The following is a 16,357-nucleotide window of genomic DNA, read 5'->3' as shown; positions in this document are numbered from 1 at the left end:
CCCGCTGTCGAAAAGGCAGGTAGTGGCGCAGCCATTTACCGTAATGTCCATCATGGACTTGGACAGTTGGTGAGGGAGAAATTGGTCCAGCGTCACGGAGGCCAGCGTATGGTCGAGCGAGTCGCTGTGGTCGTCAGACGAGGCGGTAGTTGAGTCCGGGTCACCCGCGATTGGAGTTGGAGGCGTCCAAGATGGCGGACAAAATGGCTGCGCCCATGATCCCGATCCCCATGCGGCTGGAGGTGTCCAAGATGGCGGACAAGATGGCTGCCCCCACGGTTCACACGCGGCGCTGCTGGCGTTAGCGGTTTTACCTTTGCAGGCGCTGACGTCGTGTCCTTTCTTCCCGCAGCCAGAGCAGGTAGCGTTTTTCACCGGGCAGCGTGCTCTGGGGTGTTTTGCCTGGCCACAAAAGTAACATTTCGGGCCCTTGGACATCGCTGCAGCAGTTGGTGCTGGGGGTGGCGGTCCCATGACCCAAGGTTGCGGTGTCCACGGTGCGGAGCGGTTAGGGGAGAATGCGTCCATATTCCGGTGGGCCGCGTCTAGCGAGAGCGCGAGGGACACTGCCTTCTTCAGGTCGATTTCGCCCTTCTCCAACAGTCTCTGCCGGGAGTAGTCGGACTTGAGGCCCGCAACGAAAGCATCTCGGATAAGTCCCTCCGTGTGTGTCGCGGCCAATACCTCTTTACAATCGCAGGCTCGGCCGAGTATCTGTAGTGCCCGTAGGAATGCCTCCACCGATTCCCCGGACTGCTGTTTGCGGGATCTCAGGAGGTGTCTGGCGTAAACCGTATTTACCGGGCGTGTGTATTGTCCTTTTAGCAGATCGATAGCCGCCGCGTAGGTAGTCGCGTCCTGGATGAGCGTGTAGACTTGGTGGCCCACCTTGGAGGCCAGGATTTTTAGTTTGTTTCCATCTAGTGTCACGGCTGAGGCTTCCAGGTAAGCTTCGAAGCAACGCAGCCATTGTGCGAACTTACATAGATACATAGATACATAGAAGATAGGAGCAGGAGTAGGCCATTCGGCCCTTCGTGCCTGCTCCGCCATTTAATGAGATCATGGCTGATCCTTTAATTCAGTATCCCGTCCCCGCCTTCTCTCCGTAACCCTTAACCCCTTTTGCCCGTAGAAATATATCTAATTCCCTCTTAAATATATTTAATGAGCTGGCGTACACTGCCCTCTGTGGCAATGAGTTCCACAGGTTCACCACTCTCTGAGTGAAGAAATTCCCCCTCATCTCTGTCCTAAATGGTTTAGCCCTTATCCTTAAATTATGTCCTCTAGTTCTGTTCTCACCCGCCAAGGGAAACATTCCTTCTGCATCCAGTCTGTCTAGACCTGTCAGAATTTTATACACTTCTATGAGGTCCCCTCTCAATCTTCTAAACTCCAGTGTGTACATCCCTAAACTACATAGTCTCTCCTCATAGGTCATTCCCGCCATTCCTGGTATCAGCCTGGTGAATCGCCGCTGCACCCCCTCCATGGCAAGAACATCCTTCCTCAGATGAGGCGACCAAAACTGTACACAGTACTCGAGGTGTGGTCTCACCAGTGCCCTGTACAGCTGCAGCAAGGTATCCCTGTTCCTGTATTCTAACCCTTTTGCTATGAAGGCCAGCATACCGTTTGCCTTCTTGACCGCCTGTTGCACCTGCATGCTCGCCTTCAGTGACTGGTGTACAAGAACACCCAGGTCTCTCTGTACTTCCCCCTCTCCCAATCTATTGCCATTTAAATAATAATTTGCCCTCCCGTTCCTGCACCCAAGGTGGATAACTTCGCACTTGTCCACATTATAGTGCATCTGCCATTTATCCGCCCAATCGCCCAGTCTGTCCAAATCGCTCTGGAGCTTCCTGGTCTCTTCCTCTGAGCCCACCCCACCTCCTAGTTTAGTGTCGTCTGCAAATTTGGAAATGCTGCATCCGACTCCCTGATCCAGGTCATTAATGTAAATTGTGAACAGCTGGGGGCCCAGGACAGATCCCTGTGGTACCCCACTTGTTACTGCCTGCCATTCAGAAAATGAGCCGTTTATTCCAACTCTCTGTTTTCTATCTGACAGCCAGTTCCCTATCCACGCCAAAACTTGGTAGACGAACCCGCCTCTTGAGGGTCTAGGTCCAGGCATGTTGGTCTGAGGGCATGCAGCAGCGCCTGCTGCTCAGCGTTTGGTGCCGTCATTTGCTGCAGCGCCTGCTGCTCAGCGTTTGGTGCCGACATTTTGTTTTTGTTAATAAAATTGATGCGCTATTAATTACTCATAAAAGACGGAGAGTTAGGAGAGTAACTAAAAGGCTTTTATTAACAAAGAACAGAGCATGCCTCTCGTGGTTGACTGGTTTCCAAGAAGGCAGGGGGCTGCAGAGCAGTCACCTTTATACCTGGGCATGTGGGTGGAGCCAGGGGCGGAGCCAGCTGAGGCATGCATAGATACAACAGTGTGCAACAACAACAACAACGGTGAGCAACAATAACAGTGGTTAACGTTTCAGGTCGATGACCTTTCATCAGAATCTTTCAATGACGAGAGGTCATTGACCTGAAACAACAATTCCAATCTGTTTTGCTGTGGGAGCAGGTGGCTGACTTCCAGCTTGGCTTCATGCTTGAATGTCAATCTTTATACAATTTATCTAATTTCAAGCCCTGGTGTCCTGCTCGGCTGTAAGCTAAACATCAAACCCCACAGCCAGTCCATCACCAAGACCCCCTAATTGCAGCTTTGCAACATCTCTGAGCTATATCTCGCTCTCACCTGCCCCTGAACCAAAGTCCCCTCTGTCACTTCCACACTTTCTCTAGCACTCTCCTTCCAGCGTTCATTTTGCTTGAAGTGCAACTTGCTGCTCATATCTGATCTTGTAATAATTCCCACTCTCTTTACAAGCAACATCCTTACAACCACCAGAGATTTTCTTCCCACCAGTTGAGCGGATTTCAGCCTACATCCCAAAGGTGAAAGTTTAGTGTCCAATCCACTGCACATTAAGTCCTCAAATGCAGACTGTCTTCAGGAAGAGAGTGCTGAGCAACTCTTAGCTGTTGATGGTTTTCTGAATTACATTGTCAAAAAAGGTTATCCTTCAGAAGACTTGAGCTAATGAGCACTAAACCTGACATCGGTAGTGGGGAAAATGCTAGAGTCCATTATAAAAGATGTACAGGTAGACTATCCTTTATCCGAAAACCTCGGGACCAGCCGAGTTTCGGATAAAGGAGAATTTCGGATTTCGGAAGGTGGGTCGGCGGGGGTCGGCGGGGGGTCGTGCGCACGACTGACGTTCAGCGTAAGTCAGTCGGGGTCGGCGGGGGTCGGGGCTGGCGGGGTACGCGGGGGGGGGGGTCGGCGGTTGTCGGGGCTGGCGGGGTCCGCGGGGGGGTCGGCGGTTGTCGGGGCTGGCGGGGTCGGCGGTTGTCGGTGCCGGCGGGGTCCGCGGGGGTTCGGCGGCTGGCGGGGTCGGCGGTTGTCGGGGCTGGCGGGGTCCGTGGGGGGGTCGGCGGCTGGCGGGGTCGGCGGTTGTCGGGGCCGGCGGGGTCCGCAGGGGGGTCGGCGGCTGGCGGGGTCGGCGGTTGTCGGGGCTGGCGGGGTCCGCGGGGGAGTCGGCGGTTGTCGGGGCCGGCGGGGTCCGCGGGGGGGTCGGCGGTTGTCGGGGCTGGCGGGGTCGGCGGCTGGCGGTTGTTGGGGCTGGCGGGGGGGTCGGCGGGGGGTCGTGCGCACGACTTACCCTTTATCCGAACTTCCGCAACCGGAACCCTCTAAAAACCGAAGGTTTTTTCGTTCAGCGTAAGTCGTACGCACGACTTACGCTGAACGAAAAAACCTTCGGTTTTTAGAGGGTTTCGGTTTTCGGAAGTCCGGATAAAGGGTAGTCTACCTGTAATAGCAGAGCACTTGGAAAACAGTGACAGGATCGGACGAAGTCAACATGGATTTACAAAAGGTAAATCGTGCTTGACTACTGGAATTTTTTGAGGATGTAACTGGTAGAATAGATAAGGGAGAACCAGTGGATGTGGTGTACTTGGACTTTCAGAAGGCTTTCGATAAAGTCCCGCATAAGAGATTAGCGTGCAAAGTTAAAGCACATGGGATTGGGGGTAAGGTACTGACTTGGATAGAGAACTGTTTGGCAGACAGGAAGCAAAGAGTTGGAATAAACAGGTCTTTTTCCAAGTGGCAGGCAGTGACTAGTGGGGTACCGCAGGGATCGGTGCTAGGACCCCAGTTATTCACAATATATATTAATGATCTAGACGAGGGAACTAGATGTAATATCTCCAAGTTTGCAGATGACGACAAAGCTGGGTGGGCATGTGTGCTGTGAGGGTTAGGGTTAGAGAAACTCCAATATGATTTGGACAGGTTGGGTGATTGGGCAGATGCAGTATAATGTGGATAAATGCGAGGTTATCCACTTTGGTGGCAAAAACAGGAAGGCAGATTATTATCTGAACGGCAATAGATTGGGAAAAGGGGAAGTGCAACGAGACCTGGGTGTCCTTGTGCACCAGTCGCTGAAGGTAAGCATGCAGGTGCAGCAGGTGGTTAAGAAGGCAAATGGTATGTTGGCCTTCATAGCGAGAGCATTCGAGTATAGGAGCAAGGATGTCTTGCTGCAGTTGTACAGGGCCTTGGTGAGACCACACCTTGAGTATTGTGTGCAGTTTTGGTCGCCTTATTTGAGGAAGGATGTTCTTGCCATGGAGGGAGTGCAGCGAAGATTCACCAGACTGACACCTGGGATGGCAGGAATAACTTATGAAGAGAGATTGGATCGATTGGGCTTGTATTCGCTGGAGTTTAGAAGAATGAGAGGGGATCTCATTGAAACTTATAAAATTCTAACAGGACTAGACAGACTAGATGCAGGAAGGATGTTCCCGATGGTCGGGGAGTCCAGAACCAGGGGTCACAGTCTAAGGATAAGGGGTAAGCCATTTAGGACTGAGATGAGGAATTTCTTCACCCAGAGAGTGGTGAACCTGTGGAATTCTCTACCACAGAAGACAGTTGAGGCCAATTGATTAAATATATTCAAGAAGGAGTTAGATATATTAAGGCTAAAGGGATCAAGCGATATGGGGAGAAAGCAGGGACAGGGTATTGAATTTGGATGATCAGCCATGATCTCATTAAATGGTGGAACAGGCTCGAGGGGCCGAATGGCCTATTCCTGCTCCTATCTTCTATGTTTCTAACCCAATAAAGACGGTAAGAATGAGACGTCTCCATTGTTGATGTACGAATTCAGTGGTTCAAGATAAAAGTAGATGTCGTCTGCTAAGGCACAGAGCAAAACCATGTTTTAATGAGATCACCTCTCATTCTTCTGAACTCCAGAGAGCATAGGCCCAATCTACTCAACCTCTCCTTATAGGACAACCCTCTCATCCGAGGAATCAATCTAGCGAACTTTCGTTGCACCGCCTCTAAGGCAAGTATGCCCTTCCTCAGATAAGGAGACCAAAACTGTGCACAGTGCTCCGGGTGTGGTCTCACCAAGGCCCTGTACAATTTTAACAAGACATTCTTACTCTTGTACTCCAGCCCCCTTGCAATAAAGGCCAACATGTGGGAATTTGCGGACAGCAAGGTTAAATGATTGGGGAAGATGGTGGCAGATGGAGTATAATGTGGGGAAATTTGGTAGGAAGAATTGAAAAACAATATTTTTTAGAAGGTGAGATATCAGTAAATGTTGGGGTTCAGAGGGTCCTTGTACATAAATCAAAGTTAGCATGCAGGTACAGTAAGCAATTAGAAAGGCAAATAGTATGTTAGCAATTGTACAGGGGTTTGGTGAACATAAGAACATAAGAAATAGGAGCAGGAGTAGGCCAATCGGCCCCTCGAGCCTGCTCCGCCATTCAATAAGATCATGGCTGATCTGATCCTAACCGCCAATCCACTATCACAGAACCATCTCCTGAATCTAACAGAATTAGACACACGAAATAGGAGCAGGATCAGGCTACACGGCCCCTGGGCCCGCTCCGCTACCCACAGGGCCATGACCGATCCGAACCTAGACTCATGTCCAAATTCCTGCCCGCTCCCCGTAACCCTTAATTCCCTTTACTTCTAGGAAACTGTCTATTTCTGTTTTAAATTTATGTAATGATGTAGCTTCTACAGCTTTTTGGGGCAGCATATTCCATGGACCTACCACCCTCTGAGTGAAGTAGTTCCTCCTCATCTCAGTTTTGAAAGAGCAGCCCCTTATTCTAAGACTATGCCCCCTAGTTCTAGTTTCACCCATCATCGGGAACATCCTCCCCGCATCCACCCGATCCAACCCCTTCACAATCTTATATGTTTCAATAAGATCGCCTCTCATTCTTCTGAACTCCAATGAGTAGAGTCCCAATCTACTCAACCTCTCCTCATATGTCCATCCCCTCATCCCCGGGATTAACCGAGTGAACCTTCTTTGTACTGACTCGAGAGCAAGTGTGTCCTTTCTTAAGTATGGACACCAAAACTGTACGCAGTATTCCAGGTGCGGTCTCACCAATACCTTGTACAACTGAAGCAATACCTCCCTATTTTTATATTCTATCCCCCTAGCAATGAAAGCCAACATTCCATTGTCCTTCTTAATCACTTGCTGCACCTGCATACTAACCTTTTGAGTTTCGTGCACCAGGACCCCCAGATCCCTTTGTACTTCAGTACTTTCCAGTTTCTTGCCATTAAGATAATAACTTGCTCTACGATTTTTCCTGCCAAAGTGCATAACCTCACACTTTCCAGTATTGTATTCCATCTGCCAAATCTCTGCCCACTTACTTAGCCTGTCGATGTCCCCTTGCAGGTTTTTTATGTCCTCCTCACTCACTACTTTCCCCCCCATCTTAGTATCATCTGCAAACTTTGATATGTTACACTTGGTCCCCTCCTCCAAATCGTTAATATAGATTGTAAAGAGTTGGGGACCCAGCACTGACCCCTGCGGAACACCACTAGTTACTGATTGCCAGTCTGAGAATGAACCATTTATCCCAACTCTCTGCCTTCTGTTAGATAGCCAATCCTCTATCCATGCCAGAATATTACCCCCAATCCCGTGATTGTTTATCTTAAGCAATAATCTTTTGTGTGCAACCTTGTCAAATGCCTTTTGGAAGTCTAAATACACTACGTCCACTGGTTCCCCTTTATCCACCCTATATGTTACTTCCTATATGTGAGACCACAGCTGGGGTACTGTGCACAGTTTTGGCCTCCTTCTCTGAGAAAGGACCGTAGAGGCGGTGCAACGAAGGCTCACTGGATTGATTCCTGGGATGAGAAGGCAGTCCTATAATGGCCGATACTCTGGAGTTTAGAAGAATGAGAGGTGATCTCATTGAAACATATGATTCTGTGGGAGATTGGCAGGGTCGATGCTGAGAGGCTGTTTTCCCCTGGCTGCAGAGTCTGGAACTGGGGCCACAGTCTCAGGGTAAGGGATCGGCTGAGAGGAGGAGGAATTTCTTTGCTGAGGGTTGAGTCTGTGGTGAGGGGTGAGTCTGTGTCCTCTGGCCAGAGGGGCTCGGGGTGAGTCTGTGCCCTCTGGCCACAGGGGCTCGGGGTGAGTCTGTGTCCTCTGGCCAGAGGGGCTCGGGGTGAGTCTGTGCCCTCTGGCCACAGGGGTTCGGGGTGAGTCTGTGCCCTCTGGCCAGAGGGGCTCTGGGTGAGTCTGTGCCGGAGGGGCTCGGGGTGAATCTGTGCCCTCGGGCCAGAGGGGTGAGTCTGTGCCCTCTGGCCAGAGGGGCCCGGGGTGAGTCTGTGCCCTCTGGCCAGAGGGGCTCGGGGTGAATCTGTGCCCTCGGGCCAGAGGGGCTCGGGGTGAGTCTGTGCCCTCTGGCCAGAGGGGCCCGGGGTGAGTCTGTGTCCTCGGGCCACAGTGGCTCGGGGTGAGTCTGTGCCCTCGGGCCAGAGGGGCTCGGGGTGAGTCTGTGGCCAGAGGGGCGCTGGGTGAGTCTGTGGCCAGAGGGGCGCTGGGTGAGTCTGTGGCCAGAGGGGCGCTGGGTGAGTCTGTGGCCAGAGGGGCGCTGGGTGAGTCTGTGGCCAGAGGGGAGCGGTGCGGGACCAGCCTTTCCGCCCCGCTGTCTTTTTCTCCGCGTCGCGTGTTACCTGGCGACAGGCAGCAGTGCGGCGCCATTGGGCGGCGGCTTGTGATTGAAGTGGGAGTGAGCCAATGGGGGAGAGCGGGAGCGCTCTGTTGATTGGCTGGGCGGGTGGTAACAATGGTCCCTGGTTACGGTCTCCAGGGGGATGGGACTGGGCATTGGTCAGTGTGCGGGCCCGGCCCCCGGCGGCCCGAGCCCACAGCCAGCCCGGCACTAGCGGCACCAGGCGGCCCGAGCCCACAGCCAGCCCGGCACTAGCGGCCCCAGCCCACAGCCAGCCCGGCACCAGCCCACAGCCAGCCCGGCACCAGGCGGCCCCAGCCCACAGCCAGCCCGGCACCAGGCGGCCCCAGCCCACAGCCAGCCCGGCACCAGGCGGCCCCAGCCCACAGCCAGCCCGAGCCCACAGCCAGCCCGGCACTAGCGGCATGTCGGTCACCATCAGTCTCTTTGATTTGGCCAACCTGTCCATCAGCCACCCCGAGCCCGGAGTGGTCAACTTCCTGGCGCTGCACTCGCTGCTCCACGCCATCCTCCGCCACCTGGGCATCCAGGATGTCCAGACCGAGGAGCGGCCGGAGCTGTTCAAGGTGCCGGACAGCCCGGCCCCCCTGGACACGCTCCGCGGCCCCGAGCAGCAGCCCAGCAGCCCGGGTCCTGGCGAGCGGCGGGCGGACAGCCCGGCTCCCGGGGCCAAGAGCTGGGGTCCCTGCCGGCAGCTGGAGCAGAAGCTGCGGGATGTGGAGCAACAGGTGCAGGACCTGAGCCGGCTGCCCACCGGCCTGGAGCTGCTGGAGCGGAGCAAGCACGATGGCAAGTCGGTCAATGACATGTGGAACATGCTGCAACTCAAGAAGAACACCGAGACCAACAGGGAAGGGGTTGACAAGGTAAAGCCGGCCATGAGATTCAAGGGTCCTTGATGGGCAGTGCCATTGCCCCCAGCACTGGGCTCCTTCCCCTTGGCACTGCCATGTGTGGTACAGGTGATTGAAAACACATGGCTGTTCATCTGTTCCCTTTATGTTGTGTTATTTTTGTCAAAGTAATTTATTTTTTGTTATTGAACAAATCGGATAAAGATTCGCTAGAGTTTAGAAGAATGAGAGGGGATCTCATTGAAACTTATAAAATTCTAACAGGACTAGACAGACTAGATGCTGGAAGGATGTTCCCGATGGTCGGGAGTCCAGAACCAGGGGTCGCAGTCTAAGGATAAGGGGTAAGCCATTTAGGACAGAGACGAGGAGGAATTTCTTCACCCAGAGAGTGATGAACCTGTGGAATTCTCTACCACAGAAGGCAGTTGAGGCCAATTCATTAAATATATTCAAGAAGGAGTTGGATATATTTCTTAAGGCTAAAGGGATCAAGGGATATGGGGAGAAGGCAGGGACAGGGTACTGAGTTTGGATGATTAGCCATCATCTCATTGAATGGCAGAACAGGCTCGAGGGGCCGAATGGCCGACTCCTGCTCCTACCTTCTATGTTTCTATGTAAGATGCAAATGTAATTGAGCAGGAAAAAATCGACAGCAGGAGAGATGATGAGGAAAGACAGTGACTAGGCGATGCTGTGCCTGGGTATAAAGGTTCTATGAGGAAGGGACAAGAAATAAATAACTTGCATTTTAAGATGCTCCTTAAAACCTGCCTCTGATCAAGCTTTTGGTCATCTCTCCTGATGGCACCATCTGTGGCTCAGTGCTGAAAATGTTTTTATTGATATCGCTCTTGTGAAGTGCCTTGGGCCGTTTTATTACGTTAAATGCACTATATAAATGTAAGTTGTTGTTGTATTAATATAGCACCTTTCACAACCACAGAACCTACCAAAGTGCTTCACAACCAATTAATTTTGAAATGTAAGCACTGTTGTTATGTAGACAAGCAACAGTTCATTTGTGCACAGCAAGAGCCCATGAAAGGCAAGCATGATAAAAGTCTAGTGCACCAGGAGAACTCCCTGTGTTTCTTTGAACAGCACCATGGGATCATTAATGTCCACCAGAACAGGCAGACAGAGCCATGGTTTAATGTCAAACGACAGCAGCTCCTGAATGCAGTACTCTCTCAGGCTCTACTGAATTGTCAACTTATATTATGTGCACAAATCCCAGAGTGGGGCTTAAACCCACCAGCCATGACCGCAGTGAGTGTGAGAGCACTGAGCTAGGTTAACAGGTCGTTTTGAAGTCCTGGAGAAGGAGGAGTTGGAGACAGTATAAGTCCTGATTCAACTCAATGAGGATGTATAGAGAAGAAAGAGTTGGACGTGTATTTTGAGTTTAGGAAAAACAGGAACAGTGGCCCTAAAATGAAGAGGGATAAACAAGGTTTCAGCCCAGGGGGTGGGTGATAAACACGAGAGCATTACTTTCCCATAACAAGCTTTTTCTTGTATTCTGCTGAGGAGTTGGAGAGGTGCTTGAAAAGCCTCCCCAAACATGGGAACTGTATTCAAGCCTTAGACAAACTTGGAATTTATAAGAAGTGAGTCTTCTTACGAGAATGATTCCAGGAATGAGGGACTTCAGTTACGTTGATAGACTAGAGAAGCTGGGGTTGTTCTCCTTAGAGCAGAGAAGGTTGAGAGGGGATTTGATAGAGGTGTTCAAAATCATGAGGGGTCTGGACAGAGTAGAGAGAGAAACTGTTCCCATTGGCGGAAGGGTCGAGAACCAGAGGACACAGATTTAAGGTGATTGGCAAAAGAACCAAAGGCGACATGAGGAAAAACTTTTTTACGCAGCGAGTGGTTAAGATCTGGAATTCACTGCCTGAAAGGGTGGTGGAGGCGGATTCAATTGTGGCTTTTAAATGGGAATTGGATAAGTACCCAAAGGAAAAAAAATTGCAGGGCTACGGGGAAAGGGTGGGGGAGTGGGATTCGCTGAAGGGCTCTTGCAGAGAGCCGGCACGGGCTCGATGGGCTGAATGACCGCCTTCTGTGCTGTAACCACTCTATGATTCTATGTGTCATCAAAAATATAAGGGGTTGGTATCTGCTGAATGGCCTTGCGGGAGACCTGAAGAAATTATGGGGTACATGCACCAATGCAACTCTAGCTGGGCACAAAGGGAGCATGGGGCAGAGATAGGCCGACAATACTAGCACTGTTTCTGGGATCCACACTGCCTTCGAGTGTGGGAATTACCCATATTAAGAATTGAAAGAAACCAGATTTTCCTTTTCCAATATCATTGAGGCATTTTAAGGAAGTGTTGGCTGAGCCTGCTTATGACATTATCTAGAATCTGGCTAAAAAGTTTGTGAAACTACGGCCTAAATTATGTCACAAGAATGATGAAGTTACTTCACATTTATAACACCATACAGGATATATTTCCAGATTGCTGTTGCCCAGTATCAGCACATGATCTATTCCGTGAACCAGTATCTTGCAAGACACTCAATAAAACCTGTGGCATGGAGCGATTCAGGGCACCAACAAAGCACTTCTTGTGGAGAATTGAGCATGCTGGAGGATCCGATGTACTTCAGTAATTTGTAACAATGGGCTTTGTTACTTTACCAGCATCAACAAGAGATTCAGACAAAAAATAGCAACGGCGCAATAAATTTATAAACAAAACATAATGTTCATCTCCATTGTGTTTTGTTCTCTAAGGCAGGAGGGAAACAAGTCATCTGTCATTTGTCACAAGCCCCAGGACTTAATCTAGGCTGAGGCAGTGCCGCACTGTTGCAAGTGCTGTCTTTTGGGTGAGACATTAAACCGAGGCCCTGCCTGCTAGCTCAGATGGGCACAAAACATCCCACGATACTATTCAAAGCAGAGCATGGAGTTCTCCCCGTGTCACGGCCAAAAATTATCCTTCAACAGCAAAATATTAATTGGTCATTCATCGCGGAGCTGTTTGTGGGACCTTACTGTACAGACATTGACGGCCACATTTGCTCACAAATCAGTGACTACAATTCAAAAGTATCTCTTTGGCTGTATTTTTATCCTATCCAATATCGCTACTGCCTCCTCCTTTACTGCGACATTGGCGACATCCTCTTCTGTAGTGAAGACAGATGCAAAGTCCTCATTTAGTGCCTCAGCCATGTCCCCTTCTCCACAAGAAGATCTCCTTTTTGGTCCCTAATCGGCCCCACCCTTGCTTTGTTGACCTTTTTACTATTTATGTGTTTATAAGAGGCTGTTGGGTTCACTTTTATGTTACCTGCTAATCTGTTCTCATAAACTCTGTTTGCCCTCTTATTTCCTTTATTTCAACTAATCTCTGTAGTTTCTGTATTCAGCTTGATTCTCTACTGAATTATGAGCCTGACATTTATCATAAGCCTCCTTTTTCTGGTTTATTTTAATCTCTAGTCTTTAGTCCAGGGAGCTCTAGCTTTGGATGCCCTTCCTTTCCCCTGTGGGAATGTGTCGAGCCTGTACCCAAACCTCCTCTTGGAAGGCCTCCCATTGCTCATTTACTGTTTTATCCGATAATCTTTGATTCCATTCTACCTGGGCCAGATCTCTTTTCAATTCCCTGAAATTAGCCCTTCCCGCTATGAGAATGTCCATATTAAAACTTCAGCGTCTTTACTTTTTAGTGTCAGCCGTGGTTCAGTTGGTAGCACACTCGCTTCTGAGTCAGAAGGTTGTGGGTTCAAGTCTCACTCCAGGGACTTGAGCACAAAAATATAGGCTGACACTCTATACAGTGCAGTGCTGAGGCAGTGCTGCACTGTCGGAGGTGCTGTCTTTCGAATGAGACATTAAACTGAGGCCCCGTCTGCTCTCTCAGGTGGGTGTAAAAGATCCCATGGCACTATTTCGAAGAAGAGCAGGGGAGTTCTCCCCGGTGTCCTGGCCAATATTTATCCCTCAATCAACATAACAAAAACAGATTATCTGGTCATTATTACATTGGTGCTTGCTGTGCGCAAATTGGCTGCCGCATTTCCTACATTACAACAGTGACTACACTGTTTAAATAGAGAGAGATTACAAAATGCTGCAGTACAGAGGAAGGCAAATGGAATGTTGGCCTTTATTGCAAGGTTTGGAGTATAAAAGCAAGGAAGTCCTGCTACAACTGTGCAGGGTATTGGTGAGAGCACACCTGAGTACTGTGTACAGTTTTGATCTTATTTAAGGAGGGACATATTGCATTGGAGGCAGTTCAGAGAAGGTTCACGAGGTTGATTCCAGAGATGAAGGGGTTGTCTTATGAGGAAAGGTTGAGCAGGTTGGGCCTATACTCATTGGAGTTTAGAAGAATGAGAGGGGATCTTATTGAAACATATAAGATACTGAGGGGGCTCGACAAGGTAGCTGCAGAGAGGATGTTTCCCCTCGTGGGCGAATCTAGAACTAGGAGGCATAGTTTCAGAATAAGGGGTCACCCTTTTAAAACTGAGATGAGGAGGAATTTCTTCTCTCAGAGGGTCGTAAATCTGTGGAATTCTCTGCCCCAGAGAGCTGTGGAGGTTGGGTCATTAAATACATTTAAGGTGGTGATAGACAGATTTTTGAACAATAAGGGAGTGAAGGGTTATAGGGAGCGGACAGGGAAATGAGCTGAGCCCAAGATCAGATCAGATCAGCCGTGATCTCATTAAATGGCAGACGATGTGGCCCATCACATTGTCTGCATGCCTGATACGAGACTCCCAAAACAAGCGCTCTACTCGGAGCTCCGACACGGCAAGAGAGCCCCAAGTGGGCAGAGGAAACGCTTCAAGGACACCCTCAAAGCCTCCTTGAAAAAGTGCAATATCCCCACCAACACCTGGGAATCCCTGACCCAAGACCGCACAAAGTGGAGGAGAAGCATCCAGGAAGGTGCCGAACACCTCGAGTCTCTTCGCCAGGAGCAAGTGCAAACAGCGGAAGGAGCGCACGTCAACCCAAGCACCCCACCCACCCGCCCCTTCAACCACCGTCTGTCCCACCTGTGACAGAGACTGTAGGTCCCGCATTGGACTCATCAGTCACCTGAGAACTCATTTTTAGTGTGGAAGCAAGTCATCCTCGGTTCCGAGGGACTGCCTAAGAAGAAGAAGAAATGGCGGAGCAGGCTCGAGGGGCCAAATGGCCTACTCCTGCTCCTATTTCTTATGTTCTTATGTTCAAAAAGTACTTCATTGGCTGTAAAGTGCTTTGGGACGTCCGGTGGTCGTGAAAGACGCTATATCAATGCAAGTCTGTCTTTCTTTCAAAAATCTAACGAGTACAGAACAGGAACAATGTTAGATGCTATGCTTCAGTTGAGGTGGTTTGGCAGCTTAATGTATAATGAAAACTGCAAGCAGCATTCTTCCTGCATGAAGGTTAAACATTTTTCTCTGCTTCAAAGTTGATTAGCTCCATTAGTTCATGTAAATTAGATTAAGTAGTTGGGTGAAATTCTTAATTATAAGCAGTTGGTGCATTGTAAGTGTTAATGGGACAGGATTCTGTATATTGGTCCCTATCATTCAATTGAGAATCGGGAATTGTTACTTTGAATTTCATCATTGTATTTTTTAATATTTGTTTATGGGATGTGGGCGTCGCTGGCAAGGGCAGCATTTATTGCCCATCCCTAATTGCCCTGAGAAGATGGTGGTGAGCTGCTGCCTTGAACCTCCTTGGCGAGTTGCCAGACAGAAAGAAATTGGCCATCCTGGTTTCGTGTCAATAATGCTGGTTTCAAGGTGGTATATTGAAGAATCAACGTGTAGTGTGGGACTGGAGTTACCTGTAGGCATGTTGGGTTCTTGTCATATCGGCAATTTTCACAATTTTTTTTCTGGTGCCAGCCCATAAATCACCACATTTATTTAGTTCAATTTTACAACTTGTGCTGGTTGAATTACGAATTCTTACCCTGTGGGCGGCTGGTCCAGGAGCGAAGCCACTGCACCACCTTACTCTGAGCGACTTCATATATGATTTCACAAAATGTTCTACATTGCCCTGCATTGAACGTAACATTGGCCATCCTCCAATCATTTGGCACTATTCCCATTTCTAAAGATTTTTGGAAACTGATGGTGCCTCGGCTATCACAATTCACAATTCAAATCGCTTTATTGGCATGATAAGTTACATCTTATGTTGCCAAAGCATCAAAATACATTTATGGTTGAGTACATAAATGCAGTTCTATTCATACAGTGTATAAACAGGTATATCCCTGAGTGTATAAATATACATTCGCATTGTTTATATATATTCTTTTCTTAGTTTACTGGTTGTCCCTGTGTTCATGGCAAGCTGTAACATAGTGTGCCGCCAGTGTTACACAGCTTCTCTCCTCTCCCAGTAGGAATGGGAGTTTTTGGTTGTCATTCAGATTTCTGAATTCAGGGCATATTTGTGAGAATTTTTGGTAGAAATTCTCCCTGATGTCCTGATATTTTCCACAGGCTGTGAGGAAGTGCATCTCTGTCTCCACTACTCCCTGACTGCAGTGAGAGCATATCCTGTCTTCTCTTGGCAGCCTGGTCTGCCTGTGTCTGCCTTTTTCGATCGCTAGGCTATGTTCGCTAAGTCTGTACCTTGTCAAGGTTCTTCTCAGTTTTATCCCTCCCCAACCTCAGAGTATTCTGGGATGGATACCACCTGAGCCTGGAGACTTTCTGCTTTTAGGACCATTAACCTGTTTAACCATTTCCTTTTGAATATTTATCTCCAGTAGGGGTTCTTTCATGCCGTCCGACAGTCTCACTTTCACCATTCTCTGTAAAACTGACACCATATCGGGCACCTCTGCTGTTCCCTCAATCTCAGTACACGATCGGCCGCTTTTCTAATCAATTAACTGTCGTCTTCTGATTTTATTCCATTGCAATAAGCTGTTTCCAGTCCAACACTAATATCTTGGACTTCTCCTTTTAACTATTTTCAATGCGATCCTAATAAGATTATGGATTGCAATATCGATTGGATGATGGATTCTATTTCAAGCTTTGTTTCTCACAACTAGATTCAGAGCTGCATCCTCTTGGACAACAACCCCCCAGCCCAAGACCCCCCTCGCCCAGCCCAAGACCCCCCTCGCCCAGCCCAAGACCCCCCTCGCCCAGCCCAAGACCCCCCTCGCCCAGCCCAAGACCCCCCTCGCCCAGCCCAAGACCCCCCTCGCCCAGCCCAAGACCCCCCTCGCCCAGCCCAAGACCCCCCTCGCCCAGCCCAAGACCCCCCTCGCCCAGCCCAAGACCCCCCTCGCCCAGCCCAAGACCCCCCTCGCCCAGCCCAAGACCCCCCTCGCCCA

The 16,357-nt window shown here is 49.7% G+C and overlaps 1 protein-coding gene across 3 annotated transcripts in view; it reads left to right on the top strand.

Annotated features, from left to right (window-relative positions):
• Positions 1-8,284: 8,284 nt before the first annotated feature.
• Positions 8,285-16,357, top strand: part of LOC147103009 (uncharacterized) — a 205,586-nt gene continuing 197,513 nt past the window's right edge. For all 3 annotated transcript variants that reach the window (XM_085964036.1, XM_085964034.1, XM_085964035.1), the window contains exon 1: positions 8,285-9,020. In XM_085964036.1, coding sequence (XP_085820162.1) covers positions 8,559-9,020 — 462 coding nt within the window. In that variant the 5' untranslated portion in view covers positions 8,285-8,558. The remainder of the gene's footprint in view (positions 9,021-16,357) is intronic.

This window comes from Somniosus microcephalus, chromosome 21 (assembly GCF_052327205.1).
Source record: "Somniosus microcephalus isolate GS21.2 chromosome 21, FLI_Smic_1.0, whole genome shotgun sequence".
Taxonomy (NCBI): domain Eukaryota; kingdom Metazoa; phylum Chordata; class Chondrichthyes; order Squaliformes; family Somniosidae; genus Somniosus; species Somniosus microcephalus.
This window is presented reverse-complemented; position numbering and strand designations above follow the sequence as displayed.